Source organism: Triplophysa dalaica, chromosome 16 (assembly GCF_015846415.1).
Source record: "Triplophysa dalaica isolate WHDGS20190420 chromosome 16, ASM1584641v1, whole genome shotgun sequence".
Classification (NCBI taxonomy): Eukaryota; Metazoa; Chordata; class Actinopteri; order Cypriniformes; family Nemacheilidae; genus Triplophysa; species Triplophysa dalaica.
The window spans coordinates 744,251-771,980 of record NC_079557.1 but is presented as its reverse complement, the minus strand read 5'-3'; the positions used below and the strand labels follow the sequence as shown (position 1 = coordinate 771,980).

The 27,730-nt window shown below is 39.3% G+C and overlaps 1 protein-coding gene across 4 annotated transcripts; it reads right to left on the bottom strand.

Moving 5' to 3' along the window:
- Positions 1-21: 21 nt before the first annotated feature.
- Positions 22-27,517, bottom strand: slc2a9l2 (solute carrier family 2 member 9, like 2). 4 transcript variants are annotated; one of them, XM_056769583.1, is made up of 13 exons: positions 25,003-25,110; positions 23,514-23,602; positions 21,416-21,514; positions 20,140-20,300; positions 15,178-15,302; positions 14,425-14,570; positions 9,375-9,507; positions 8,141-8,328; positions 7,951-8,061; positions 4,886-4,987; positions 4,597-4,672; positions 1,817-1,944; positions 22-950 (listed from the first exon to the last, which is right to left on the bottom strand). In XM_056769583.1, the coding sequence occupies exons 2-13, from the start codon at positions 23,583-23,585 to the stop codon at positions 690-692; spliced, it is 1,602 nt and encodes a 533-aa protein (XP_056625561.1). In that variant the 5' UTR covers positions 23,586-23,602; positions 25,003-25,110; the 3' UTR covers positions 22-689. The 4 variants fall into 4 exon arrangements, with proteins under 4 accessions (XP_056625561.1, XP_056625560.1, XP_056625562.1 ...); XM_056769582.1 differs by lacking the exon at positions 25,003-25,110 and adding an exon at positions 24,813-24,865 and having other exon boundaries at positions 7,930-8,061; XM_056769584.1 differs by lacking the exons at positions 23,514-23,602; positions 25,003-25,110 and adding an exon at positions 27,285-27,517 and having other exon boundaries at positions 7,930-8,061; positions 21,348-21,514.
- Between the last annotated feature and the right edge of the window lie 213 nt (positions 27,518-27,730).

The following is a 27,730-nucleotide window of genomic DNA, read 5'->3' as shown; positions in this document are numbered from 1 at the left end:
GTGAATCATGACGGTGGCCAACATAGTACAAAAATATGTGGTCGGCTAAGACAAAGTGTCTTCCAACGTTGACACAGGGAAGAGATCATGTGGGCATTAGAAAGACTGTAATGTCATATTTATAACATAAAAGTCAGTTTTTGAGTTTTTAATATCATGATGTTCTGCAGAGTCAGGACCCACAGATCATCACTTCTATCGCTGTGAATTTTATTACTTTAAAGAATTCCTTCACACACACAGTTTCAAAACCACTATTATTAAATCAAACAAAGATTATTTTTAAATCTCTTCCTAAAATATTTCATTTTACGATTGGTTTTACTTGATTATTCAAGTTATGTTGTATTGTTTATTCTATAACTTTTATCTGTGTACAGTGTTCTTATTTTTGTTTTACCTGATGTGATGTTTGCAGTAAAGCGCTTTGAGAAATAAACTTTTAATGGCGCTTTATAAAACTGTGTACTATTATTATTATTATAATAAAACAACAGACATTCTGGTTAAAACACTTTGTGTTTTCTGAGGAATTTAGTCTGAAGAATAAAACACTCACATATGATAATGTCTCTCAACTGATGTCCAATAAAAATCTACTGGTGACTTTAAACCCAACATCAGAATCTCTTCTGAGCGTCACACTCGGCTGTTGTTGTGTTTTAAAGTTATTCAGCAGTACAAACCCTTCAGAATGAACTTTCCATTTCCGTGTCAGTGTGTTTGATGCCGTTGGCTGTGTGTGTGTCGGTCTGCAGGCGTCTGCTGCGCTCCAGAGCGTCCTGCATCTCTGTGTCCGTCTGATCCGACACTCCGTTCATCTTGGCAAAACTCTGGCTGATCTCCATAAAGGTTTTGTTTTTGGTCTCTGGCAGAACGAGGAGCAGGTAAACAGCCCCGGCCACACACACCACCACAAACAGCAGGAAGGCAAAAGTCTGCAGCGCCTCCTGCAGGCGCACATCAACATCACACTGTCATACTGTACACATGAACACAAACATCAGCTCTGTTTCAAACACTATAAAAACAGTCTGATGTCTACTGTCTAGACTGCTGCCCTGTAAGAAAACAGGCAAACGGAAATGAAGCTTCAGAAAAAATCTAACCACAAACTCATGTTGATGTGAAGCAGCACTCTTTTGCTTGATTCTTTAAGATTATTCAATATTGAATTACAGTAATATGTTATAAAATTGTATGGGTGTGGGTGGACCGCTCACTGACATGAGTGTGTGTACAGTGAGTCTGACCAGACTGACAAACTCTATGATGAAGTTAAAGAAGGACGTTTCATTTTATACTGAAACATACAGAAGCATAGTGTACACACAAGGGCACACACAAACACACATGCACAAACACACATGCACAAACACACACACACACAAACACACACACACACACACACACACACACACACACAAACACACGTGCACAAACACATGCACACAAACATGGGCACACACACACGTGGGCACACACACACACGCTCACACACACACACCCACGCACACACAAACACACACGCATGCTCACACAAACACTAGCACACACACACACGCCTACTGATCATTTAACACAATTACTAAAGCTACAGAAGATCAAGAATAAAGTGAATTTCTGCACTCTGCTCTGATAATCTGAGCGGCCCGGATTATGACGGAGAATAAGATTATACGTGCAAGACTACACACCACAAACACTCACACACACACACACACACAGTCAGACATGAACTTCTATTTTAAAAGACACAACAAGAACAGACACTTCATGATATCTGTCTCACACACATGTGACGGGCGTGTCTCACCTGTATGAAGGGAAACAGGAGTCCTACAGCAAAGTTTGCCAGCCAGTTCACCGTTCCAGCGATCATGAACGCAGCCGGACGATTGGCCTGTTCAAAAAGTTCACCGGTCAAAACAAACGGGATGCCACCTAACAAAACACACAGACAACTCTGTTTCAGACCGTGTGTGTGTGTGTGAGAGAAATAAAGAGAGACCTGCAGTGAACATTGATACACACACTTTTGTTTTGTGTTTTTTGTCTGTTCTATTGTTTTTATATGAAGCTAATGATGTTAGCACCTTAACCAAAGCTGCTAACCACAATGTACCTGATCTCAGGTTTGAGAGTATTTCATCTCTACACACACACACAAACACACACAATGTCCTGAGTGTTTTTGGTGCTGAATGATAAGATGCTGTCTGTCTGATAGCTTGTGAAATGAGGATTTGACACTGATTTAACAGCTCATCTATTTTTAAACATCAGGTTTTTTTGGAAAGCATCTCCAGCACATCTGGATCAGTCTCTTAAAAACCACCATCTGCACACTGACCCCCGCGCGCACGCGCACGCGCACACACACTGCATCATTACATAAAGTGTTGTGAGAGGACATCATCCGCGGTGGCCTTGCGGGCAGATCAGCTGATCTCAGGTTCTCCGCTGGAACTCGACGGATTTAAACGCCACTCTCACCTAAAGCTTCATGTTTAAGCGAACAGTCTGAACCAATCAGAACACAAGCCCCGCCCACTGCGGTGATTCTGCGCTCACAGGACGTCTGTCCGCAGCTCAGCTCTTCTCCCTCGTGGTCGGCAGAGCAGCTGTGGTCACCCTGAAGCCCAGAAATCATCAAACCACATCAAAAAAATCCCTCTGCAATGTGTTTTCATCACGTCTCACTTTTCTCTAAACCTAGGCGGAACACTTCAAAACTGACTACAGAAATAAATGAGAATCTACTAAACAAATAAAAAGACTTTTCTGCAGAACTCACTGATGACACGTGTGAAATAAAGCTGATGTGAAGCATAAACTGATGTTTGACATGTGCAGCAGATTCACTGGAAATAAAACACATGACACTGCACCGTCATCACGTAAACACATCTTTAACATTCGATATGTAATGTTTCATCCACGGCATCATGACAAACCTTAGATTTCACCCATCAATTCTCTTAATAACATTACTGTGTTTATTCAAATAAAAATATAACTTTACTAATCCTCTGATCGGATGAGCGCGGGCCTGTCTCCTAGTTAACTTCCGGTTTGTGTTTGGCTAGTGTCTAATAATATAACTATTTATATCTGATCTAATTAATGTTAATATTCATTTGTATTATTATTTTACTGTATAATAATTGTATTAAGTAAACGATTTGCTGAATTTTCATTTGATTAAATAAACAATCTGTTGAATGTGTCCTGTAGTTCGGTCGCATTTAAAGAAAGCGTTTGGTACACTGACACCTAGCGGTTGAGTTTAGTATCGCAGTCTACATTCAGAATATTACAGAGACAAGTTTAGCCAAGTTACACTTCTTCTCGGTTTATTTTGATTGTTATCTGAAATAATCTACAGCGCTCTATTGTTTGTGAATGTGTACCGGAAGTTAATTTGGGGTCACAAAAGTGCGCATGCTCAGTAACGTTGTTTATGTTGGTGAGATGAAACCGTCTATACAGCAAATAATCACCAGAATCAATTATTCAATTATAAGTCGCTTTATTTTCAGTATAAAGGGTTACATTATATATGAGGAAAAATGATTAAAATTCTCTTAAATCACGGGCTGGTTTGTGTTAAAGGCCCCAGTGCACACACACACACACACACACACAATAACAGTTCAGACACACACGCAAGCAAGCACGCCCACAATATAGACACACAATACAGATATACACATCATTATTCTGGCTGTGGGAAGTCTGAGATGAATGAAGTGAATATTTGAATATATTTCTCTCCTCATCGTTTAAGCTTTGGTGTTGTTGTGTGTTGTGTATGTGTGTGTGTTTGTGTTTCAGATGATAAACTGCTTTTAACAATCTGCTAAATTCTCAAACCAATGACTCAATTGTGGAGTCAGAGCGGATCACCAGCAACAGGAAAACATTTAAGAACCTCTGACAGACAGACAGACAGACAGACAGACTCACCTGCAATTCCTGACACGCATGCACACACACGCACACTTTCTAAATGTGACGGGCGACCCTATTAACTGTCTGTCCATCATGTATCTCTGTGTGTTTTCTCTCTGCTGTGTCTGTGTGTGTCTCATGAATATTAATTTGACTGGTGCGGTCAGAAGACAGCGATTCAAATGAGATACAAACAATCAGCTAGAAAGAGTGACATTTTCATATTCTCTAAACCTGATTCATATCACATCATCACACTGTATAATAACCTGAACCCTCAAGATTCAGTGAGAAAACTACACGAGGGAAATATGACACAGATTAGATTTTAATCTGAACTAGACATTTACGCTTCTCAAACCTTATAAAGACTTCAGTTTTAATGTGTTACCATGACTGAGGGTCTTAATATTGTTAAATGTGTGTGTGTGTGGGGATGAAATATTCTCACAATAATAGCTCAGGTACTGAGATCAGGTACAGTTTACAGTCCCCAAGAAAACACACTCATAAACATCCTGAAAAATACTTTCATTTATATCTGAAAATTTAAAGATGTGGTTTTAAAATATCTTGAGCTCTGTGTAATGAAATCAATGCATTAAACATACAGAGCACATGTGTGTGTGTGTGTGTGTGTACCTGGGCCAGAGCAGAAAGAAGCAATCAGAGCGAGAATGGAGACAAAACTGAGATATGGCATCCATGAGAATCTATCCTGAACACAGAGAGAGAGAAAGAGAGAGAGATAGAGAGAGTGAGAGAGAGTAGAAGTTTGAGTAGAAAGATAATTATATCCTTAAATGAGACACACTTCAGTCACGGTTTTAATGAAACATCTAAAATAATGGAGTGATATTGATATATTAATAAACTGTGAGAGGCTGGTCAACACAGATGCATCTGAGACCTGTGTGTGTGTGTAATTAACCTGAAAATTGAGGAAGACAGTCAGAAGACTGAAGCAGACGGCCATCGATGAAAAGCCAAAGATTAATAACGGCCTGCGTCCAACTCTCTCTATCACTAAACCCTGAGAGACAGACGTGAGAAACACTGTGAATGATGCTCTGTGTCATTAAGGTCAATTAAAGTCATTCTCATTTGTAAAAGTGATCTGAAATGCATTAAAAATAAAGGCTGTAATCACATCAGTCATGTCAAACACTTGTGCAGAATTGGTTTGCTAATGAAATCTGACCTGATATTATTATCTAATAAACAACATTCAGCTTCCTTCCGAGTTCACTCAATTTGGGTTCTCTCTCTCTCTCTCTCTCTCTCTCTCTCTCTCTCTCTCTCAAGAACACGCGCAGACACACACACTTGGTTTCCATGTTTTATGGGGACATCACATAGATGCAATGGTTTTTATACTGTAGAAACTGTACATCATATTTCAACCCCTAATCCTCACAGTCACACAACAATTTCTGCTCTTTTAGATTTTCAAAAAAGTTCATTCTGTATGATTTATAAGCTGGTAATGGAGACCAAAAATTGTCCCAGAATTTGGATATTGTCATTTTTGTCGGGACATCTTTTCCCTATACTGTAGGGTTTATCAGGCACACACACACACACACGAACACATACGCACACACAGCTATCAGAGATGAACAGGTTGCTGAAGGTCTTTCTTCTGATGTCCATTGTGTCAGATCTCTGTACACACAAATCCCATAATGCTCTCTGATATAGTTCTGTCATGCCGTGCTAACAGGGCAGATTACCCTTTAATTTCCCACGAGGGAAATCTGCTTCCCTTTCTCCCAAACCTCATTACAACCATCTTAAACACACAATCAACACACACAACGGCTAAACAACACGCCCAATATCATAAATACGAGAATAACACACTGTTCTGCCAAATTAGGTTTCATTAAAAATACTGCAAAGATAATGTAATCGCTTTTAATACTATTGTTTTATTTAGCATTAATTAAATGCAGTAATATTGGGTTTAAAAACATTTTAATCTTATTGACACAATCATTTCCTGTTTATTTATTTTGATTTAGGGTGTAAGGCTGGTGCCAAGGTGTCCGCACCAAAAGGGCATCATATCCCGGGAAACACAGAACTTCATCCAATACAATGAACTCCCCGCAGAGTTTGCATCTCCATCTCAGACAGCTTATAACAATGAATGATGATTACCAACTCACACCTTTACATCTGTTCTCTTCCCCCCCCTCTCATCTCTCTCCAACTGAACTCAGAGCAATTCAATGCTCACCCATGAACTGGATTTGACAAATATCATATCTTATAAGAACAAAGAATCTTCATATGCATGTTTGGTATCATTTGAAGTGTCTCAGTGCGATTGGTACAATGGTCTCATATCCACAGCAGTGGAGCAGATCATAACAGAGGTTTGAGGCTTTAAAGATATTCTGCTCACTGTTGAGGTTGTGTCTTCATGCAAATGCCCATTTGTGGCCTGATCAGATCCAGGACAGAGTCCTTTACAATGTCAATTGTTGTTGTGTGGAGGAAGGGTATTTTGGTCTGGGTATTTAAGGGAAGCAGGCAAAATGTTCTGGGGAATTCTTACTATGATGAACCCCACGGTGCCTTCAGACACACAGCACTGTGTTTTTTCCGATCGCATCTTTTTCTATTGTCAGGTGTGCGTCTTAGACTCGTAGACTAATCTTTGAGGATTTGATGTTTTTGTTTTTGTATTCTCTGAATTGAATTGTAATTGGCAAGAAACATTTACCTGACTAATAAATTGCCATGTTTGAATTGTTCCGCATTATTCTGATTTTATGAACTTTAGTAGATCACACAATATCCTTTGTTAGCGCACATCTACGTTCAGGTTAGTGACGGACTAAAGTCCTGTATTAGGAGGAGCATTGGGGCACGCCAGCTGAGATTTTAGAGCTCCTGCTAACTACTTGGCATTAGTTAAGTGTACTTAGACCGTAGGGGCCAATGTTTCCGTTTAGAACAACACATATGTTGTCTGACCAATCTAAATGAGAAAAGTCTCAAACCTCTGGTTATTGGAATATTATTCTAACTAAGTGTACATAGGAAACTATGGCATGATTATACAAATATACCATCAGAGGAAGTAAGATTGGTCTACTTATCTCTATGGAGTGGTCATGACCTCTGGTTAGAAACAATCATTACTCTGATTAAGTTTTTATAGTCTAAGGGAACTAGATAAAATAATGCTTTCTGAGTGTTACTAGTCATAGAACCTCTGACAGTGACCAAGACTGACGAGTTTGTGACCGTGAGATCCGCGTGTAACGGCCGGCGCGAGACTCTAAGCGACACTGAGTGTAATTTAGAATAAGGCAGAAGAATCAAACACTGACCCAAATTGCAGGATTATTATCACTCATGATAATCAAATACAAATAATATCATTCAACGAGGTTTTCTTTTAATCTTTTGGAGTCAGATAAATTACGCAATGTTAAAATAACGTTAACTGTAACAACCCAGAGCGCTGGAAAGACAGAAAGCGCGAATGCCTTCGCCATGACACTTGGACTCCGCCATTGGGTCAGTGGTTGGTTGGTGGTTCTTCTGTTCTCACATTTTCCTCCACCTCACAAGCGGTAATATATAAATGGACCTGTCATTCAAGCGGTGCTAGTGACACATGCCGTGAGGACACAGATGACATCAACATTATTATCACTTGTGTATCATTTTCTGCGTCTATAAACTCTGACGTGAGCAGGAGTCTTCTTCACTCTTTTATTACACTTCTGACATGTGACACTTAAATGATGCTCACCATGGACACAGCCACACCACCATCACTCTCAGCCAATCACACGGCTCCTCTGTGTTGTCTGAGCGCTGACTGACAGCTGTATAACCCTTGTAACTTGTGTTTAGTGATCACGAGCTCTTCTAAATGTACCCTGTTCATCTCTTCGTCTTACATGATGTCAGATGATTTTCTGTGATTGAGTGATTCAGAAATCACATCCGCACATTGCAGTTGCTTCCGCTCACCGATATGATGGCCGCCAGCGTCTCTATGCCGCCCGTGCTGAGCGTGATGTAGGGAATGAGCGACTTTGTAAATCCAGCATCCTCAAAGATGCCGTTGGTGTAATACCAGATCTGCAAACACAAAGATAGTTGACCGGAGACTGCAGAGATCATACGTGTGAGTTTTTCTCATGCGTGTTAATAAACCCACAGCGTTGAGTCCACAGAGCTGATAACAACTCATGACCACGACCACGGTGATGAGCTGCCAGCGGACCGCTCGCTTCCGGAGCAAATCCATCGCCACCACTGACCGCTGTGTGCTCTGAGCTCGACTCTCAGCGTGAACCTCCTCCAGCTCACGAGACACATCAGTACGACCCAGAAATACCTGGAATGCTGATAGACAGACACAAAATCTTTTAAAGATGCACAAGCATTTTATTTCAGGCGGTCAAATACAAACAAACACAACTGTATATTTGACTATTTCAGTTTAGACCCGCTGTAAATACAGTATAGACAGTATAGATGTCCCATTGTACAGTCAGACCGTGGTCATCGGCAAGAATCGGCCCTCCCTCACGGGGACTGGACTGGTCCTCTTTCGTCGTACACTACTGTTGCTCGTCCTTTTATGCTTCTGATCTCATTATAACTCGCATCACCGGCCTCGCGCCGTTCCCTCACAGCTCCCGCCTTACAGCGGCGTTCTCCTGTCAGATGGCGTCTCCTTTTCTTTTTGGACTCCCATTTTGCATTTATTCTGTTGTTTTGTTTCCTTTTGGCTTGAGCTGTGTTTAATCAGATCTTCTTTTCAGTATATTTTGTTGTAAATATAACGCAACTCTTTTCGCCAGTATGCTCGTCTGCTCACTTTTTTGTTGTGATCTTTTGGAATCACAACAAATGGGGGCTTGTCTAAAACATTTTTTTTTAATTTAAATTGGTTTTGGTTACTGTTTTTGCGGAGAGACAAGTATAAAATGAGTTGAGGTAATGGACAAATTGCTCTTGTATTGTTGCAATTGTGACAGTCTAAAGCCTGTAATTTGCTCCTATGTTAGATTCATTATCAGTGTGTGTCGGCATTATAATGTTGGTCTCACAGCTAATGATAAAAGGGTTCGGGTCAGATTAGATTTTCAAAAAGCATCTTATGAAACTGCTGAAGTAAATAAAGATGAGAGAACGTTTCTCTAGAAGACTAAACTGAATATTCTCCTGTGTGCGCTTCAGCTGGTGTCCGGCTCTGACAGCGTCTGTGTTCTTAAGTTAAACGTGTTTCTCTCAGAGGAGATGTGTTTGATTTGAGTGCTGCTCTTTAACAAGCAACCTCAATCTGTCACTCACTTCACAGTGAACCACAACTAACCAGAGCACTTCAAAAGACCTCAGACACACACACAGAGAAAATAACAGAAACTGTGTGTGTGTGACGCCACCTCTCTCGGCTCGAGCCTCATCTCGTCGTTCCATCAGCAGGAATCTTGGACTCTCGGGTAGAAACGGCAGAACACACAACTGCAGTATCGCTGGAACAGCGAGGAACCCAAACAGAAAGTTCCATCTGCTTTCCTGCAACACAAAAAATATCACAGAACAAACACACACACAAACACACGTGGTGTTTTTAACGTGACTGCATGATGATTCACAGGTAAAGTGTGACGGGTCATGTTCATCTGAAACTCTCAGAGAGCATTAAATCACATATTGACATGTTCAGATGTGGGTCAGCACCCGTGCGTCTGGGCTGGAGCTCACAGCATCAGCTGCATCACCTTCACCTGCATGAGGAGTGATGTCACAGGCTCAGGCATCACATCATCTTTAGATCAGACACAGACTGACGGGTTCACATCAGGGCCGAGGGATTATTCCACTCGTCTGGGACACTCTCTCTCTCTGTCCAGTATCATGACTCTTCACAGAGGAGATTGCGTGGACAACAATATCAGACACCGGCCTGGTGCCCATCAGATGATACTCGTTTATTATAATATATACAGTATATACATTTATTGTCTGTTTGTGTCACTGTTTGTTTTCACAATCTGTTTGTTTAACTGGACGGTTATGTGATGTTATCAAGTACAGGTGTGTTGTGTTATATAAGCGTAGCTGGTTGAAGGATGTGACTCTCCTCAGAGCTCATGAAATATCACTTTGCCGGATTCTTTTAAACTCTGAGATGAATGAGATTTAGTTCTTCTGTGGGAATGAAGGTGTCACTGGTAATTCATTGGGACTCGGAGCGGTAGAAGAATGAAAGTCACATGAAACCATGTCGACCATGGTATTGTAAGGGGTACTGAAGTTCAGACCTGTTCTGATTCAGGTCAAACTCACGTCCAGAGCCGCTTCAAGAAAGACGGCGAGAAACTCTGTATAACTGCCAGTGTGTGCATGTCAAAACTAAATCTAATCTAATCTGATTCATTCACTTCATTTAGTGTTCATGTAAACACTGTTTAGATTTGTTATTAATAAAAAACACATGTCCATGTAAACACAGCTCCTCTTGTGGAGTGCTTGTGTCAGACAGATGAGGGAACTCCAGATTACATTCATCAAGATTCTACGGACAGTTAAAAGGAGAAGTTCACTTTCAAAATAAATGTTGATGATGATTTACTCACTCTCATGTCATCCAAGATGTTTATGTGTTTGTTTCTTTAGTGGAAAAGAAATGAAGGTTTTTGAAGAAAACATTGCAGGATTTTTCTCCATATAGTGACTTCAATGAACTCCAAACGCTAGAAGGTCAAAATGACAGTTTCAGTGCAGCTTCAAAGGACTTTAAACCACCAGAACATGAATAAAGGTCTTATCTAGAGAAACCATCGGCCATTTAAAATATAAATGTATATGCGATGTGCGTTCATGACTTCATGTAATACGTAGTCACATTGAAAAGGTCACGCTTGATGTAGGCGGAAGTACAGAGTCAGTGTTTACAATTTGAATGTGCAAGTTTTCAATGTAAGAATGTGAAGTCATGAACGCATATCACAGAACAGAGCAAGGCCAGCGTTTGTGTTTTTAAAGCATATACATTTATATTTTTTTTATTAAATGAGCGATGGTTTCTCTAGATAAGACCTTTATTCATGTTCTGGTGGTTTAAAGCCCTTTGAAGCTGCACTGAAACTGTCATTTTGACCTTCAAGCGTTTGGAGTCCATTGAAGTCCACTTTAAGGAGAAAAATCCTGCAATGTTTTCATCAAAAACCTTCATTTCTTTTCCATTAAAGAAACAAACACATAAACATCTTGGATGACATGAGGGCGAGTAAATGATCATCAACATTTGGTTTGAAAGTGAACTACTCCTTTAATCATCAAAAGAAACGATACCAGCCCGCTGAGAGTGAAATACACGTGTGTGTGTGTGTGTGTGTGTGTGTGTGTGGTATGTTGGGAAAAGATTTTAAGCAAAGTGTTTTGTGTAAATGTCAAGAAAAGGTCACATTACAGCATTAAGAATGAGATTTTTTGTACTACAGTAATAAAAATTTGCCTCACTGTCATGACAATAATGTCACAATGCAAAAAGTTGCTGTTTAATATCTTGTATAACACTCATTCCCTCAAACACATTTATATAGCACATGATAGAACCAACAGAGAGACACAAACGGAGAATGAATGAGAGAAAGAAAGAAACAGACAGACAGATGATCAGTGAAGAGAGCAGAATATCATAGAGATTTGGATGTGAGCTCATTTGACTGAGAATAATCCCCCCTCACACAAACACACACATAAACACACGCGCACGCACACACCAGCTTTAGTCTCATGTGTTATGTGTAAGACATGTGCTGCGTCCCAATCCGCATACTATCCGTACTAAATAGTATACGAAATTACAATTAGTATGTGCCAAATCATGAAGAGTATTTCAAAGATTCCCAGATGGTCTTTTTTTTTAGATTCAACTTTATTGTCATTACACATATACAAGTACAGTGTAACGAAATGTAGTTTAGGTCTAACCAGAAGTGCAATTAGCAAGTGCAGATATACAGTGTGAATAAATACAGAATACAATATTAGGAAAATAATTTACGATGGGCATGTACTATAAAAATATGACAATCGGTATGTACTATGAACAATATATACGGAAGGCTATATACTGTGAACATTAATGTACAGGTGGTTATGAACAGTTAACAATTTAGACTATACAATAGTGCAAGTGACTTGAGTGTGCATTAGTTACAGACATTAGCTATTAAAGTTACAGTGCAATAGATGAGTTGATGTGGTTATTAAAGGTACGGTGCAATACATGAGTAGATGCAGATATACAGTTACAGTGCAGTAGATGAGTTAATGCCCTTATTAAAGTTACAGTGCAGTAGATGAGTTAATGCCCTTATTAAAGTTACAGTGCAGTAGATGAGTTAATGCCCTTATTAAAGTTACAGTGCAGTAGATGAGTTAATGCCCTTATTAAAGTTACAGTGCAGTAGATGAGTTAATGCCCTTATTAAAGTTACAGTGCAGTAGATGAGTTAGTGCAGATATTGAAGCTATAGTGCAATAGATGAGTAGATGCAGTTAGTTATGCGATAGATGCAATGCAATAGATGAGTTACAGTGCAGTAGATGAGTTAATGCCCTTATTAAAGTTACAGTGCAGTAGATGAGTTAATGCCCTTATTAAAGTTACAGTGCAGTAGATGAGTTAATGCCCTTATTAAAGTTACAGTGCAGTAGATGAGTTAATGCCCTTATTAAAGTTACAGTGCAGTAGATGAGTTAGTGCAGATATTGAAGCTATAGTGCAATAGATGAGTAGATGCAGTTAGTTATGCGATAGATGCAATGCAATAGATGAGTTACAGTGCAGTAGATGAGTTAATGCCCTTATTAAAGTTACAGTGCAGTAGATGAGTTAATGCCCTTATTAAAGTTACAGTGCAGTAGATGAGTTAATGCAGTTATTAAAGTTACAGTGCAGTAGATGAGTTAATGCAGTTATTAAAGTTACAGTGCAGTAGATGAGTTAATGCCCTTATTAAAGTTACAGTGCAGTAGATGAGTTAATGCCCTTATTAAAGTTACAGTGCAGTAGATGAGTTAATGCCCTTATTAAAGTTACAGTGCAGTAGATGAGTTAATGCAGTTATTAAAGTTACAGTGCAGTAGATGAGTTAATGCCCTTATTAAAGTTACAGTGCAGTAGATGAGTTAATGCCCTTATTAAAGTTACAGTGCAGTAGATGAGTTAATGCCCTTATTAAAGTTACAGTGCAGTAGATGAGTTAATGCCCTTATTAAAGTTACAGTGCAGTAGATGAGTTAATGCCCTTATTAAAGTTACAGTGCAGTAGATGAGTTAATGCCCTTATTAAAGTTACAGTGCAGTAGATGAGTTAATGCCCTTATTAAAGTTACAGTGCAGTAGATGAGTTAATGCCCTTATTAAAGTTACAGTGCAGTAGATGAGTTAATGCCCTTATTAAAGTTACAGTGCAGTAGATGAGTTAGCGTCCAGTAGAAATTCTTAGTGCAGAATGATGGACAATAACGGCTAATATTACCCACAAAACACGGCGAGAGGGCGGAGCTTAGTGACACTCCACTGCATTAATAAGATTAAATAGCAGATGATTCACTGAATTAACAAATGTAGTATACAGTAAACATTACATAAGAAATAAGAAATGAGTAAATAAGTAAATGCAAAGAAGAGCTGTATTTTGATCACAGTTAATGATGACTGTGTCGTCTAGGCAACAACGGTCACTTCCGCTTAGCGTTAGTATGTACCAGTGTGTGCATATCGTCTTGCTATGCCCTAAAATGTATATACTTTTCCATAACAAAACACTACATACTTTTAGTGCATAGTATAAGAAGACGAATTGGGACGCAGCAGAGCTCTGGGGCCGGATTCACCAAACTGTTCTCAAAACAAAATATAAGATTGTTCTAGAGATTAAATATAGTAAGCTTAATATAATGTTCCTTCTTAAGAAAAATAAATAAATATTTCCTTGAGAACATTGTAAGAAGAAATGACATATGCTTTGCAAATCAATCTTGAGAAGAAACTGTAAGAACTGGTATAAAGCATTCCTAACTTTGTTCTTAAATCAAAGATTGTTCTTCTTAAGAATGTTTTGTGAATCCGCCCCCTGGTTACACTGTGTGTTATTTTCACCGCTACACGGCGGTCAGATCTGCGCAGTCGTCTGCACCACTGCAGCTTTTTCTATAGATGCCACATCTCGCCATCAAACTCGCCCTGACATTTACAGCTAATCTCATGTCTGCACATGTTAAAACACGCTAATGAACCGCTGCAGTGTGTGTTTGTGACTGAAGTATAAATATTACACAACAGAATCCAGAGTCCATTTCCCATAATTCCCTACAGATCACTGAGAGGCTCTGTCATCAATATATCAGTCTATAGCTGTTCCAAACACTAGAAGCACTGTTTACACACAAACACACACACACACACACACTCACCTGTCCAAATATCTCAGGTAAGCCCAACACCTGTCCAATAAAAACACCCAGACAGATGAAGATAGAGTGAAACTGACCAATGAAACCACGAATCTGCCGTGGAGAAATCTCACCTAGATACATCGGCAACACACTCAGAGACACACCTGACACACACACACACACACACACACAGAGAGATCGATACTATCATCATTTACATACATCATGATGTGTTTAAAACAGGGTTTCATTTATATTTGATATAAAAATGAGTTTTAAAGTTAAAAACAGACCGTGTGATATGATTCTCGTGGGTTTGTTTGATATACTTTAGATTAGGGCTGTGCAATTAATCAAAAAAGAATTGTAATTTTCAACTTTGGCCTTCAACAATTACAAAAACAAAATAATCGAGGTAAAACAGTTATTGTGCCGCATTCCATTTTGCATGGATCCTCTTTTCTTGTGGTATAAATCCATCGGATAATATATATTTATAAATGTAATCTATTAAATATATAAAGCGCATCCCTTTTCACATGGTTCAGCTGTGCTATTCTTACATTTATATATTTTTTCAGTTGAATTCACAGTTTAAAAGAAATGTTGTTCTTAAAGGTGATCAGTAATCGTGTTAAATAATCGGGATCACAATTTTGGGCAAAATAATCGTGATTATGATTTTTGGTCATAATCGAGCAGCCCTACTTTAGATTTAGTTTAAATTAGAGATCCAAGAATATGGGCATATACGAGCCAATCAGAACCGACCTGAGTCCATGCCAATGATGAAGCGACCAATGATGAGCATCTCAAAAGAGCCGGCTGTTTCCCCAAGACCCAACAGGAGAGCAGCGATCAGAGCGAGGACATTATTGGCCAAAAGTGTTCCTTTCCTACACACACACACACACACACACACACACAGACACACAAACACAGAGATGTGATTATACTGTATGTGTTTATCATTGACTGCATCAATGTTTTCTAAAACAATAAATAACATGAACATGAAACCTAATTTTCCATTATTTTAGTTGTGTATTTTACGCTCGTTCTCACACCGACTGTGACGTCTGTGAGTCTAAAACTATGTGACTGATGTCTGATCCTCTCTGTCGGGGTCTGACTGCTGATGAATTCTAATGGAACAGGTGTCACCATAGCAACAGTGCTCTGCCATCTCTCTCCAAACTTTAGTAAAACAAAACCCTGGTAGATCTGCTTCTTTAATGTATGGATTGTCTCATTTAACACAATAAATATCATCTCTATGTGAAGTCACCCACATCTGCATTTAAATCATATCATATAGGGCCTTACATCTGTAGATACTAAAAGTTAATTCAGAACCAATATCTTAAAGATTTTTAAGATGTCTAACATACGTCTTGACTCAACAATTGTAATGTAATGCAACAAGGACTGAAGTCAACAGATTCTGGAAGAATCTTGAGATTGAAATATCTGTGTAAACATAAAAAGACGATGGTGAGATCATTATTACGTCACTTTTATACTCCCTGTAGTTTAGCTGAGAATGCCAAACCGGTGTCATGAGGTATCGAGTCCCCCCTGGAATTCGGGCCACTTTAGGACCCCGACTGGTACAAAAGTTCACATTTTTGTGAATGTTCGGTAAGTGCTAGGGATAGCTTCTTTATTCTTTAAAGCTATCACTTTATTGCTCCCTTAACTCTCTGTAAGTGGCTTTGGATAAAAGCTTCTGCAAAATGACTAAATATAAATGTAAATATCAACATATATGCATTTAGCAGATGCTTCAGTGACCTACAGTGCATTCAGTCCTAACATGTCAGTTTGTGTGCACTCTTGAATTGAACCAACATCATGTGTGTTGCTGGCGCAGGAACATGGGGTCGGTATGTTTCAGTCAGACGACTGCGGGTGTGAGCACTGATCTCCACACGCTCGGGTTTATCAGGTCTGTGACACCCCGACACAATCTGGATCAGACTGGATTACAAACAGACTGAAAACATTCCTCAGAGATTGAGTCTCATGCAATTAATGCTGCTATTCTGGCCACATGCTGTTCATGTGTGTGTGTGTCTTAACATTCCTTATGCTGAACACACAACACAAACCTCTCTGAGCATTCACCTCCATTACTTTCCATGAGCAGGAAACAGGTGTCAGATCATCTTCAGTTCTCACAGCAGTGATGCTGAGACCTTCTGCTCAGGGATCTGTCTCCTGATTTGAGAATCATCGGGTGATTCTCACGAAATCCAGATTTTCTTAAAAACACGTGTACTATATTCCCTTTATATTAATTTTAACCAAGATGTGACATGTTTGAAGGCATTACTTTATACATTTTTACTGACAGTTTAACACAATTTTCAATTAATTTGTACAAGAAGTCCTTAGAAATTCTCATTACCGTAACCATTTAAAACGGTCAATCTCAAAGCATGTTTTGCTAAAAATAAGTTGATGTTAATCATACATAATAAGACATTTATGAATTATATTTAATAGTAAAACAGCTCGTTAGAATGCTTGATTCTGATTGGCCAGTCGCAACATTTGCAGGTTCGTTATTCCCAACAGCCGCTCAAAAATAATAACACATAGTAAAAATGAGCTGATAAAATATTTTTTCTCATGTGGCACGTCGCCGTGTAATAAGCGGGATAATGTACAAACAGCAGGCTGTTATCGCCAAATAAACCCCTTCAGTGTGACACAAGACCCTCCGCTTCACGTCCCGATCACACTGTCGGGGATAATTTCTGTTATATATGCCACGTTTAACCGTTATAACGGATTTATACTGTAGTTACAGACAGGGGCGTAGCAAGCTTTACAAAAGTGCGAGGGATGGATGTGGTTTGTTTGTTAACAATGAAAACGATGAATGCAACGACAGAACGGTGCAAAAGGTATAACATACAAGATATAAAAAGCTTCCCATTTAAATGAGTGATACTAGAAAAGTATCAAAACACATTCGGAACACACAGAAAATAAGTCAAAACTCTTCTGTGAAAATACACAACAGTAGACTTACTAATGAATCATAAATACTTTTCCCAGGGGGAAAAGACAGTGGTAAACTTGATAGTGACATGGGTCTGACAAGACTGTGACTGAGACTGCTAAAGTTTGCTTACTTGAGCCTTGAAAAGGGGAGATATAAAAAACGGCCACACAAAACTTTTTCTCTGGTGGTATAAATAATGTAACAATTTACTGTTTTTAAACATTAAAATATATACCCTTTTCTTTCATAGTTCTTCAACAGGTAAGTATCCACAAAAGTATTCATCTAATCAAAAAAACAATGCTCAAAATATCAAATAACTTTTAATATTTATGGAAAGAAATAATTGGTCGCTCCAGAAGATGAAAAAGTAAGAAAGTGAACATCAAAGGCAGCCAGCATTAGCAAACGTCATAAAACAGTCACTGAAGAACAACTAGACAAGATTGAAGGTGAAAAACACGGGAGAAACACCCCTGTGAGCTTTCTATAAAACTGTGAGAACTGCAGCTGACACTAACTGAATAAATAAACATAGATTGAAAACTTGTTCCATTTTTTTACATCATTCAGCAAAAAAATACAAAAAATACAAAAATGATACGTCAAAATTATGTTTTGTCCAAGGTAGAGAACACAATTATCTTTATTATGATCATTTTTGTGTTACCGAATTGTATGTTTTATCATTCAAAGCTTTAATGCCATGATGTTTCAGAATCACCCAATTGGGTCTCATTCTCGCGGAGAGAGAGAGAGAGCGAGAGAGAGTCGGAGCGAGCGAGTGAGAGAGAGCGACTGAGAGAGAGACAGAGACAGAGAGTGAGTGAGTGAGTGAGTGAGTGAGTGAGAGAGCCAGAGATCGAGCAGATTTAATGAAGCAGGTACAGAGTAAGTAAAACAACAGTGCGAGCGAGAGAGAGAGAGAGAGAGAGAGAGAGAGAGAGAGAGAGAGAGAGAGAGAAAGAGAGAGAGAGAGAGAAAACAAGATAGAGCGAGTGAGCAAGCAAAAGAGAGAGATAGAGAGAGACAGACAGAGAGAGAGAGAGAGACAGAGACAGAGAGAGAGAGAGAGAGAGAGAGAGAGAGAGAGAGAGAGAAGAGAGAGAGAGAGAGACACAGAGTCAAGTTTTAGCAGAGCCTGAAGGTTGAAGATTGGAGCAGAATTTCTCACTGTCTGAACTTTGGTCCCGATGAGCTACAGATGAAAAACTTCCCCTGGGAAATAATCTCAATCTAACCGCCTCCATCCGCTGCCCGACATCCAGTTCCTGTTGAGCGCCCTTGAGAATGTTTGTGTTGCCTCCTAATGCAGTGTGTGAGCGGAGTCACAATGAGCCCAGCATCTGTGTGTGTGTGTCAGGTGTCACAATCTCCACAATGAACTAAATCACATTGTGCTTAACCTTAGATGAGTAACACACACACACACACACACACACACACATAAAAAATACTAAGAGAAGGAAAACGCACAGAATAAAAGCAGGTTAAACTCAACTGGAGGAACATTGTGTTCGTCGTTCAAAGGTTGTGGATTCGACACATACTGATAAAAAAATAGCGTGAATGCAGTGTATGTCACTTTGAAGAAAAGCATCTGCCAAAATGCATTAATATAATCCATCACAAGAGAACTGTGTGTGTGTGAGAGAGAGAGAGAGTATTGTGATTATTGAAGAGTCATATGACACGGCTGAAAGGAATTTTATGGTTTGTTTAAGATATAACTCAACGTGTTGTGGAATTAAGGTTCATAAACACTGTATTTTCCACACACTTTGCATGTTTGTAACTCCTCTTTGCTCCTTTTGCAGATTTTAACAAAGCTCATGGTTCTGAAAAGCTAGGTGTGCTGTGATTGGTCAGTTCACCAGTGTGTAGTGATTGGTCGAATACTGCAAGCGTATGAGGGAAATGTGACGCCTCTGACCATATTTGGAACATCAGGTTCCTCTTCAATTGTACTGACAGGTACACCACCTTACTTGAGTATACATTTGTGCGGTCTTAGTCACATCAGACCACCAACTGATGTAGATTTCTGAGGGTGTGGCTACAGGAGGTGTTTCATTCACTTTTACATAGAATGCATCTTATGTTGCCACACTTTCATTTCTGCAATTTGACATGTCTAATACATGCATGGGCAACTTATAACACACCAAACACACAGAACAACACGTGCCATATGACCCATTTAATAGAGTAATGATAACTGGATTCATTTAATGTGTGGTCGGTGAAAGTAACATCAGTGTGTGTTGTGAGCGTGTTCAGCCTCAGACGGACCAGAAAAACAATCACAGACAATTCTGTATCTCACTGTCAGACGCAACAAAAAGCACTATATGACTGTAGATGCAAATCCCCGCGGTGAAAATAAATGCGACCCAAACACAGCAATGAATACTAATAACTGCAGATAATGAGACACGTGTGATGAGTTTCACCACTCATGTACACACCATTACACACAATCACCATTAACTAGAAAAACTCATTTAACAAAAGCCTGAGGAACAACACACTTAACCAATCACCCGTCTGTCTGTCTGTCTGTCTGTCTGTCTGTCTGTCTGCATGTGCTGAAGATAAATCTCTCACACACACAGACAAATAAACATAATTTCACCTAAAAGTGAACAAATCAATAAAAACTTGAATAAACGTTTAACGGTTGAGAAATGAACCGGACACACAGAAGACACGGATCTAACCTGCCCAATACTTTGATGAGGAAAGAGACCATCAGCGCCCCCACCAGGCCACCGATGGCAAAGATGGACACGGTGACGGACCACAGCAGAGTGACCGTCTCGTATCCTATTGGCTCCTGATAACGGTTCATCCATGTTTTATTGTAGAAGGTCTTTATGTACTGCAGAGAGAGAGAATCAACATGAACCATGAGTGAATCTGAGAGCTTTGTAAAGTCTGAGAGAATGTGTCGTGACTCAAATAATTCATCACAACTAAACATAGCTTTTAAACTTAGTACATCTACAATTAATAAGACAAACAAAAATACACAGAAGACCCGCAAGAGAGAGACACACACAAAGAAAGAGAGAGAGACACAGAGAACATTGAGTCGTCTCTGCCCTGCTCTGATTGGCTGGTGTGTGTGTCATGGTTCCACCTCTCCTTGTCAGGTATTTCTTGGTTTAGAGGTGGAATCATACAGAATCCTCTGTTTCATGTGGGGAGAGACATTTTTGACCCTTGCGGTCTTCCATACTCTCCTCAAGTCGCGTCATTGCCCTACCATTCTGTCACGGATCACGTGGCAAGAGAACCCAATTGCAAGGCAGACAGGATGACGGGAGGTGAAGGGTCAACAGGGTTTATTTAACAAACAAAGAACACTACTAAAACAGGCAAAACAAAACCCATGAGGGGAAAACAAACAGGATATATATATAATATATTACAAAACAAGAATACGGACTAACTAAACTAACAAAACAAACACTGGGAACAAACACTAAACTGACACTTACTGAGACACGTGGAACAGGAAACGGGAACAATGACTTGGCATAGAACAGCTAACATCAGGTATCACATACATCAAACAGGGTATGATATACAATGAACGCGCACAAGACAAAGAAACATGAGGACTCTTTATAGGAAGAGGTAACAAGAGGGAACAGGTGCAAGGGATTACACTCAAGGAAAGCTAATTAACACAAACTTGGAAACAGGAGGGTAGGAACGATGACGAGACAAGAGAGAGATGAGATCGTCTCTCTCCCACATGAAACAGAGGATTCTGTATGATTCCACCTCTAAACCAGGAAATACCTGACAAGGAGAGGTGAAACCATGACAGTGTGTGTTGATTCAGTGTGCACACGGTCACGGGTCTCTGATCTTAAACACACTGTGGGTTCTCTGGTTATTGACACTATATTACACTTACCACATATAAAACTCCTTGGACAATTGTGTGTGTAATGTTGAGAGGTCAAAGGTTAATGCCGAACTCACAGCAGCAGGTGCGTTGACCACAGACAGATTATATCCGTACAGAAAGGACGAGCCCAGAGCACCAAAGAACGCAGCGGAGATCAGACTAACGGTCAGACGCTGTGGAGAGAAACACACACAAACACACACAAACACACAAACACACACAAACAAACACAAGCTGAATCATCTCTTAGGCACATCTGCCAAGGCCTTCAAATCTACTGATGGGAGTTGTGCTCGTGATTTCTTTCATTCACTTCTTTGCTCTTTGGGGGTTCGGGGTAGTCTAAATGTGCCCCAGAAAAGCAAAAGCGATTACTTACATCCTTTTCTCAAACACACACTGAAAGCATGTGTTATGTTGCGATAACACGAATCACCCGATTCAATTTACACGTTATGATTACAAATGATGCGACATGACAAGAACAGACTGTCACGTCACTGTCAGAGAGAGGGGAGGACAGTAACTATCCTCAATGTATACAGGTGAGATTTGACTAATGAGGAGGCAGTGTTTTCTTAATTGTGATTACTATTTTAAGGAATTAAACATATGAAGAAAAACTCCTCATGTTTTTTATTGTGCATTCCAATCAAACTGCAGTTGGTATGGTTTGATTCAAACCTTAATAACTAATGAAATACAGCTAACTAACACAATTAAAAAACATAAAAACTTACTAACATCATAAAATAACATGCTTTTTTTACATTTTGGAACCAAACTCTTCATATATATATATTTTATTTTACGTTCAAATCATTGATTAAAATTGGTTATATGGTAAAGGCAGAGTGTTCCTATTACTATAGTAGACTATTTGCTATGATTTTCCCAAAACTGCTTCTAGGGAGATCTAAAATGCCAACTGGTATTCTATATAGAATTGATTTATATGAACATGTTTGTCCTTTGAGGGTCACATCACCTGACCGCTGTCCCCCCGCTTATAAAATGGCTGATACTCCCCATGGTTCAAATAACATGTCATGTCACGTGTACATGTAATATTACACCACAGAGTTATTTGTGTTGTTCTGATGGTTGTGTCGTCAGTGTGTCTGTGCTTTAATCTACAGGGACTTTCTCTGCGATCAGCACATGACATTTGTAGGAGATGATGTGTGATACTGGAGCAGCAGGGTTACTGTTAACCCTGTTGAGACCGCCAGCAACACCCAGAGACAATGACCGTTGGCGACAGGAAGTGGGCGTGTCTGGTGACTTGACAAAATTGAGCTCAACTATATGCAAATGATGAGTGACTTTCAGGAGCGTCTACCAATAGGAATAACGTCAGCCGTCTCTCCTCTGTTACTTACGGCCGGGTTTGTTTTAAGGATTTGTTTTAAGGATGCAACGATCTGTCGGCCACCGATATTAATTGGCTGATATTGCATTAATTTAACACCATCAGCATATTGGCAATAGCATGAAAGCTGAAACCAATGGTTTATTAATTAACAGCATGGTGTCAACCAGTTGCATGTCTGAATAATCCATGTTTTTCTCAGAGCCAAATAATGAAATTATAGCAACAGCACAGAGTTTATTTCAGTTTATTATAGAAATGTTCAATGTTAAGTTAAATATGAGTTAAGTTAAGTTAAATATGGCTAAAAATCCAATCAGTGCATCCCTAGTTTGTTTATAAATGTTTCTAGGACTTTGCGAGAGACTGGTGACACAATCGCTGGCGGTCTGAACACAGCTTTAGTGTAAGTTAGTTAAAACAGATCAAGGGAAACACTGATCTGACAGCAGTGAAATCCATCGGAACAGAATAATTGTGTGATTTTTTATTTTTCACCTGGACTGACAAAAGAATAAAAACTAATTCACAACATGAGAAGATCACACACAAAGACACGGATAGTCCACAAGAGAAGACATCACACACACATCCATTGTTCTGAATGAAATTATTAAATCGATGGTAAAGCTTTCCTGTGGCTCAGTGGTTAGATCATGGCACAAGCATGACCTGGGATTGCACATACTTAGAAAACAAATGTATAGTCTAATGCAAAGTAAGTTTTTTTGGATAAAAAAATGTAAACTACCATGGGACGACCCAACTGAACGCACGCACACGCAGACACAAACACACACCTGTTCAGATGGAGCTTTGACATCACTGTTGTCTCTGTGTGGCTTCTGTTTAATTTGGGTATTTTTCTCCATTTCTCAAATCCAGATCACTGAAAGACACACACACTTTTGATCAATGTATTATTTTGTGTAGTGAGTAACAGCTCTGATAGCAACAGTGACACCAGCTGGTAAACACGCATCAGTGTGTGTCTCATGTTGTCCTTCAGTGTGTGTGTATAACACACTCTGATGAACATGACTGAACTCTCTGCTCCTGACTGGATTATATTACTCGCTTCTTCTTACATTAAATAAACATTTAGAAGTATTCACACAAGGATATTTAAACCTGTCACCAACATTACGGCAAGCAGTCAGTGATCCACATGAGGAAAATAGCTTATGATTCAAACTATTAGAAAATGTAAAAAGGGTTTGTGTGAGGGTTCAGTTCAGGGGATCATAAACACCATCAGCTCAGTTTGAAAAGATCAGACGTCGATGGAAAGTCCTCACAAACCTGTGTACAGTGTGTGTGTCAGGTACATCACAAGATACCCAAACAAACACACTCCACATGCACATTAAACAATCACAACCCACACACCATAAACATAAACACAAACAAGTGACACACTCACACACACACACACACACACACACAGACACACAACATAACTCAACTCAACACTTCTGGGACAGAAAACCACACACATGAATGACACACACACACACACACACACACACAGAAAGACAGACAGACACACAGATCACGCACACACTCACACACACACACACACACACACACACACACACACACAGAGACACACAACATAACTCAACTCAACACTTCTGGGACAGAAAAGCACACGAATGAATAACACACACACACACACACAGAAAGACAGACAGACAGACACACAGATCACGCACACACTCACACACACACACACACACACACAGATCACGCACACACACACACACACACACACACAGAACGACAGACAGACAGACACATACAGACACACACACACACACAGATCACGCACAAACACAAACACACACACACACAGAGACACACAACATAACTCAACTCAACACTTCTGGGACAGAAAAGCACACGCATGAATGACACACACACACAGAAAGACAGACAGACAGACACACAGATCACGCACACACACACGCACACACCCACACAAATATTTCAACTCTACACTTCTGACACACAAAAACACACACAACTCTCTCTCTATCTCTCTATCTCTCTCACACACACACGTAACCTTACAGGGCTGAGACACAAAAACAACACACCTGAAACTCCACACTGGTCTATTTCACACACTGGTGTAACTCCACACATCTGCATAGAGTCAGTGAGAGACGGTTGTGCTAATGTCACTGAATGCTCTTCACTTTGCCTTTACCAGTTAATGTTTCAACACGGTTTCCATTAAATATTCACATGCATTTAAAACCCCACACAACACAACACAACACAAACCTCACGTGAAAGTGCCGTCCGTCCGTCTGTCCTCATAAACCCACACAGTACAGAATCTCTACATCAGGACAGAATTGCTGTGTACCTTTCAGGACGAAGTCCAACAAAAACAACCGAAACCACTGTGTGCCCTGCAGCGCCCCATCACACAAATGTGACTATTTGTTCGTTTGAAGAATCTCCCAGAATTCAGTGAGCCTTAAAAAAATAAGGGTGGACCCCAGTCTCATATTCATCTAGCGGTGTAAAGACAGTTATATGAAGACCAGTTCACACGCGTGAAGCCCATCACATGGTCAATACACATTTCACAACTGCAAAGCATCACATATCACTGTGTCTTTGCTCAATCAGGTACAACTGCAAAACAATAAGCGCTCAAACAAATCAAAAGCTTTCATGTTTTACAATAAACACCATCATGATACTGTAATATCTGTTCATGCTGTGACTTCATGTGACCTCTCTGATACCCTATAACTGAATCAAATACGATAAAACAATAAAACTTTTAATACGCTCTGTAAAACATTAGCTTACACGAGACCATAAATATTTATAAAGATCAGTATCGCATCTACAGCGTGTGTTTGAGGGCCTTACACATACTGTACTAAAACGTACTATAACACACAGACAACAGCTATGATAGTAAACAAATAAATACATCATCCACAGACAATACAGATGTCTGTTCAGAACATACTACATCCAACATGTTTGCATTGTACGAATACATTGTGAAATGATATAATCCACAGCTAGCCGTGCGCCAAAGGGTTTTTATGCACAACGTGGAGGCCGAGAACCAGCTGATGCGAATCCTTTAACGCACTCGCTGTGGATTATCCCGCTTATATGGTCTATGGTCATTTGCCAAGTTAAAGCTTATATTCATGTTTACAGTTTCATTTTAGATAAAAAATGACGGTCATTTTGTCAGTTTAAGCTTAAGGGTTAAGTAAGAGATAATGTACTGACAGTGTGATCAGTACGTGAAGCAGAGGGTCTTGTGTCACACTGAATGGGTTTATTTGGCGATAACAGCCGGCTGCCTGTACATTATCCCACTTATTACACGGCTACTTGACACATGAGAATAAAACTGGATCTAAAATGTGAATTTGAAATATTTTAGCTAATTTTTATCGATTGCAGATCTTCCTAGAGGAAAAGCCCTTTATTTAAAGTTTTAAGGTAAGAATGACGTTCAAACGTCACGAACAAGCTATTTGGTTGAATCGTTTGTAAATATAATATCATATACGTTATTAAAAGACATATTTATATGTCATTCGTAATAAAGGGTTTAAGTGCACACCTTCCAGCAAATCAGAATCCAGTATTAGAACAGACCATGGTATAAAGAAATGTATCATTAAACATCATTACAACAAATGTATATTTTAGATACATAAAATATATGAATTTTATATTTCATGATAAAAATCCACCGTCACCATCTCCAATGAAACATCATCATGTCCTTAAATGAAACATTCTGATTGGTGCAGCTTCTTCAATCATTTGTTCAATCTTAATTCCATTTAGACACAAATAAAGAGTCATAAGTAAGAAAAAATCTAACTGCTGATGAAATTCAAATAGCCTGAAGCAGAAGACGAATAAGAAGTTTGTGTTTAGACACATTCATACAGAAGATGATTTCAACTGCATGAATCAGATGTCTAATAATCCTGTGAACTATAAAATAATCACTTCCTCTCTTTTCTGTTTCCCCTCGATTGTGAAAACATGACCAAACATTAATATATCATCGCAAAACTAGACTGAAATCACTACAAACTGAACACATATATTTCTCTACATGTGTATCGAGTAGAATTTCTAAGAAGAAACAGAATGTGTCATAAACTCACTCAAGTCTGCAGTCAGTCTCGTCTGGATCAGTTTCTGTCTGTCAGGAATCTGATAATCTGATCTCTCTCTCTCACATGAGACTCATTACAGTAATTCACTTACTGTTCCATTCAGAGACACAATTCAAACTGAGTTTATCAATGCAACTGAAACAAAATACATCAAGACATACAAACCCAATGAGTTTAGACTATTTTAACAGTAATAATTGAGTATTATGAATATTTGTATTAAACGAATTAGATTTGACAGTAGAGGTGAACGCTGCCCCCTGCTGGACACAATCGACTTTCACAAACTGACCTGAAAACCTTTATGTTTCTGCAGCTTCACTTGTATTTTCACACTGTATGTCAACAACTCTAAACAATCTTTTCAATACAGAAAACAAATAAGTTTACCTTCACAATCCCGATAGCTTCGTTTCTCCACCTGAACACAGACTCATGTCTGAGAAATCACCTGATTCGTAGTTGTTCTCATTGAGCGTCTTCCAGTTTAAAAGACACTTTTAATAGGTTACCTCGTTAAGTTAAGCTGGTTTTAGTGTAACAATAGAGTTTATTATTAAAGCCTCTCATATTCCGATTTATAATGACTTTTATATTTAATGCTCGTCAGCGTTGAGACTCGCGATGTTTTTCCCGCTCTCGCCTTATCGAGCTCGCGCTGCGCAGGTGCTTCATTCTTTTCTTCATCGACGCGTCACACTGACGTCTATCATAAAATAAATTAAAAATAGTGTCAAATTTATTACTGTTTGTTCTGTGGGCTCATAGATTTCAAAATACAACAGCTGTCTCTACACATAACATCAATACACAGTGAAAAACGCATTTTTGTGTCC

Bases quoted from the DNA above. Each gene is read 5' to 3' on its own strand.
- slc2a9l2 (XM_056769582.1), bottom strand. From the start codon at position 23,585: ATGGAGAAAAATACCCAAATTAAACAGAAGCCACACAGAGACAACAGT. The intron at 21,515-23,513 runs GTGTGTGTTTGT...TTCTCTCCACAG, and splicing joins TCAAAGCTCCATCTGAACAG to CGTCTGACCGTTAGTCTGAT. The intron at 8,062-8,140 runs GTGGGTTTATTA...TTGTGTTTGCAG, and splicing joins AGCTCTGTGGACTCAACGCT to ATCTGGTATTACACCAACGG.